We start from the raw sequence: 4371 nt of genomic DNA on the forward strand, positions 1-4371 counted from the left end.
GAGATTTCCTGCCTTGTGGTCTGCTGGAAAATTGTCTTTACAAAAAAATATTTCTACTAAAATTTTAATATCAATTAGCTGTAAAAGTTGAGGGGCCGCACTTTGTGGCTATGGGGGCTGCATGCGGCCCGCGGGCCGCATGTTTTACACGGTTGCTGTTGACGATGACAACCAGGCGTTACTAACCGAAAAGCGTCTTTGCTTAAGCAAATGGCAGATGGCAGAAGTGTAGCTCGTTCGTGAGGCAGTGAATTTAGATATACGGGTGTTCCTGATGTTATGATTATGATGCCAATTTATTTTTCCACCAATTTTTTTTTAATTGACACTATTAGTTTTGAGTTTGTTTGAATTAGAAACCAATTTCTCAGTCCATTTCATTTTCTGGCTGTCGTCCTTCCTCTGAAATAGAGACATCCCTGGCTGCTTTACTTTTGTATGCATATCCCGTTTGTTACCTTGTACTGGGAAAGACATGTTTAATGGGCATTTCGAACGCATATTCTCGACAATGTTTCTCATCATTAGTAGTTTATTTGTGCATATTGCATTTTTAGTATCAGTGGTTGATATTTATTTCAAATCGCCAATAGTTCATAACATTAAACCACAGTCCAGTCCTCTAGAAGCTCCTGCACGCAGGCTTGTTTTAATCGTTGCTGATGGTTTACGTGCTGATTCCTTTTTGGGGGCAGATGATTTATTTAAAACGAATGCCTCGCACCTGAGGTATGCAGCAACAGAGAAGTTAAGGCATTATTGTGTTATAATTAATGAACATAACCTAAATTTTTTGATAACTTGGCTGGTTGCAGGCATGTAATTGAGGAGAGGGAAGCATGGGGCGTCTCTCATACCAGAGTACCAACAGAATCGCGCCCTGGATATGTGACATTAATTGCTGGATTATATGAGGACCCATCTGCTATAGCCAAGGTTAGAAATTGTTGCCATGAGTTATTTTATTCTTATACTTTTTAATGAACTTTTTATGTCAGAATGGAGTGTGTCTTTAAAACGGTTACAGTTGCTTCGAGTAGGTTAGACTGGTTTAACTTAGGGTTAGTAATTTTAAATAGAACCTAAATTCTTGGACAGTTTAGGAGGTTTGAATAGATTGGAATTACACATTAGATGCAGTAACTGTTTATAAAAGCACAGTAGACCACTGTAGGTCGCGGTGCAAGGGCCGAGAAGGCCTACCCCTTATACAGCTGTTAATAAACTTAAAATCCAGTGACATGTGTACACAATCAATATATTGTTTAGTCACTGCATATTCTAGGTTGTGATTCCATATACTTGCCCAGTTTACTTCTTGACCCTGAAGATGGAAGCAGCATGTTCCTGTGAAATGTCAGTAAACTTTTAACAGATTACATAGTGTCACATCTCAAAAGAGAGTTCTCCTCATAGTCACCAATCCGAGAAACTCAGATCTAACAAAGAGTACACTTTTGCCCAACAGTTCTCCAGGAACTATCCAGAACATTCTTGAAATAGTATGTTTTATCTTTCATGTCATGCCTGTAAATACAGTCATAGTGCAGGCCATTCACTATATGGTTAAAAAATAAAGTATTTATCGTTGTATGTTGTCTATCCTTTCGTTTTATTACTGTTTATTCTTTATTTATTATATTTTATTTTTTATAGGGTTGGAAAGACAGTCCAGTGGAATTTGACTCTGTTTTCAATGAAAGTCGGTACACATGGTCCTGGGGAAGTCCTGACATACTTCCCATGTTTGCCAAAGGTTTGTTGTTTTAATACGTAATTTATCGAAGTACTTAACTTTATTTCTCTGAAGACATAAGATTAAGGCTATGTAAGGATGTAATCTTATGTAGCTTGGTAAAGAAGGAGTGAAGTTTTGGGTATCCATAAGATGGAAGAACCATGTTTATATCCAAAATGTTTATTTCTATCTACCAAACTATACGTTGCAGGAAACAGTAATTTTAATATCCACCACAGTGAGAACCTCAAATGTCACCCTTGAAGACTTCTTTAAATGTAACCCTGCCTACCCTTGCTGCAACATGCAAATGGTAGCAAGTCCCTGGGATTGCATTGTTACCTTATTTTTAGATCTTCCTTGGTATGTATTAATAAATTTATAGTATTTTTTGGTCATGGAAATACCACAGGAGCATAATGTTGCCATTTGTGGATAAGAAGATGAAATGACTAACACAATCTAAGTGCAACTTAAAAGCATCTCACAGATGTAGTATGGCTGTTTCACCAAAGCAGCCTTCTATGTCTCAGAAGCATTGTTAGTTAACAGTGAGATAAACCGTTCATATTTTTGTTCAGGTGCAAGTGGAAACCATGTTTATATAGACATGTATGGCTCTGCAGTTGAAGATTACTCTGGAAGAAGATCCACAACAAGGTTTGATACATGGGTGTTCAGGAAGGTTGAGGAATTTCTGAACCGTGGCAAGACAGATGCTGTTCTTAATTAAAAACTTAATGAATATAAAATTGTATTTTTCCTACATCTTCTTGGACTTCATACAGCTTCTCATACACATAAACCGTATTCAGTGTAAGTGTTACAGAAGTGAGTGTTTTGAGTCATACTCCAGTTACTTTGCCCTTTCAGCCTTCGGTATGTGTTAGATAGTAGATAGCTTGCAGGTTCCAAAGCTGTTGTGGGCGTGATGGTGATTCAGTCTTGCCAAAAATCAAATCATAGTTTTCCGCTCCATGGGCAGACACTGGTCCATCAGTAAGTACAGTAAACTGTGGGTTATCCTGCCTGAAGTGCTAATTCAGTGATCAAAAATTTCAAAGGAAATTTACCATTCTTATAAGTTACTCAAAAACATACTTGCAGTGTACATATATTCACCCTTCATTTAGTAGTTCTTGCAGCCACCTGTAGCGCAGGTACCTGCCTTTCCTTGTGATGCAGTATAGTATATATGATTTAAATCTATCATCCATCAGTCCGCCTTGTTACCTAGAAAGACAACTATGTAATGTTGAACACTGGGTTCTAGTAGCACTCCTGTTATGGAAATATTATAAATTCACAATTTATTATTGTCCTTCCATGTATATAGATTTTGAGATTTTTATGGCAGTGAATGTTCAGATTTTGGTATTCTGGGTTGTGACACCTTATAGCCTTGTAGGCAGGTACTGACATTTCAGAAAACCGGACCAGTGAAGGCCTCTCGTGAACACAGTAATGAACCTTCAGGTTCCATGAAATGCTGGGAAGCTCTTGAGTAGGTGCACAATTGGAAGCTTCTTAACAAGGGCTCAATTTCATGTTGCCTACATTTTTGGAGCTGAAGATGGAAACATTTCACCCCCACAATATCAGTATCTGCCTGCAAGACTGCATGGTGACACAGTCAAGAAGACTAGATTCTGAAGACTTCTTCAGTCTATTTTTGCCTCTGTCCCGTTTGCATTATCCTTTAAGTGCTGAAGTGCCACGTTTGTGACTGGTGGGTAAGGTCGTCGTGGCCAAAGTATCCCGTTTTGGCCAGTCAGGCATTTAAACTCCGCTAGGGGAAGTGCGCGCACCTGCCGCTAGTAGAAGCGCATGCACAGTCCTAAATATTTATTTTTAAATGTAGTAATTACCAGACAGACTTGAGTAAAGCCCTATAGAAAAAATTAAAATGATACCCAACTGAACAACAAAAAGAGTATACGTATGAGTTATGCCCAAACTCATCCACGAGCCACTACTTTTATTGCAGATTCTGCAGAATAATTAGTTAAAAATATATAGTAAAATTCGATGTACATACCTTTTTTGTTGTTATCTGCTTGATGTATACAGGGTGTCCCAGGAGGAATGTGCCAAACTTCGGGAGGGTATTCCTTATGTTAAAGTATGCCGATATAACCCAAAACACCTATGTCCAAAGTCGAACGGTTACGGAGATAATGGCCCGAGAAAAGTGTGGTCTTCTAGCGGGTCCACGGATTATACCTATCAGCTGAGAGGAATTATCTCTGTTTGTCCTTGACTGCCGTGATTCATCCTATCCGTGCTTATGGAGTTCGCTTTATCAGAACGCGCAGTCAGCACGTTACGTCATCGCTTACCATTCATGTGTCATGTACAGTGCTTGGAACTCTTAACGACAACTTTGAGATGGCATGCGAGTTTTTTGTACTTCAATTTTATGGCTTCATGTCACTCACAAGTTAGTTTGATGTTACGTACATTATTAACGTTACAGAATCCACATATTCCTGCCAGTTTTAATATCTATTTTGTAATCAACAAGTGTGTAACCCCGGTCAAAGTTTGACACTTCTCTGGCCATTATCTCCGTAACCGTTCAACTTTGGACATAGGTGTTTTGGGTTATATCGGCATACTTTAACATAAGGAAC

General features: G+C 38.6%; 2 protein-coding genes across 2 annotated transcripts in view; both read left to right on the forward strand.

The window, feature by feature from the left end:
- The first annotated feature begins 322 nt into the window (after positions 1 to 322).
- On the forward strand, positions 323 to 3485 carry LOC111862640 (GPI ethanolamine phosphate transferase 1-like). Its single transcript, XM_023848157.2, has 4 exons — positions 323 to 729; positions 816 to 936; positions 1657 to 1756; positions 2320 to 3485. Exons 1-4 carry the CDS (start codon positions 476 to 478, stop codon positions 2469 to 2471), a joined length of 627 nt encoding a protein of 208 aa, XP_023703925.1. The 5' UTR covers positions 323 to 475; the 3' UTR covers positions 2472 to 3485.
- The window catches only part of LOC111862664 (zinc finger protein 2-like), a 20376-nt gene continuing 18483 nt past the window's right edge, over positions 2479 to 4371 (forward strand). Inside the window, exon 1 of the mRNA XM_033750766.1 lies at positions 2479 to 2554. Coding sequence (XP_033606657.1) covers positions 2479 to 2554 — 76 coding nt within the window. The remainder of the gene's footprint in view (positions 2555 to 4371) is intronic.

This window comes from Cryptotermes secundus, unplaced genomic scaffold (genome assembly GCF_002891405.2).
Source record: "Cryptotermes secundus unplaced genomic scaffold, Csec_1.0 scaffold5, whole genome shotgun sequence".
Taxonomy (NCBI): Eukaryota; Metazoa; Arthropoda; class Insecta; order Blattodea; family Kalotermitidae; genus Cryptotermes; species Cryptotermes secundus.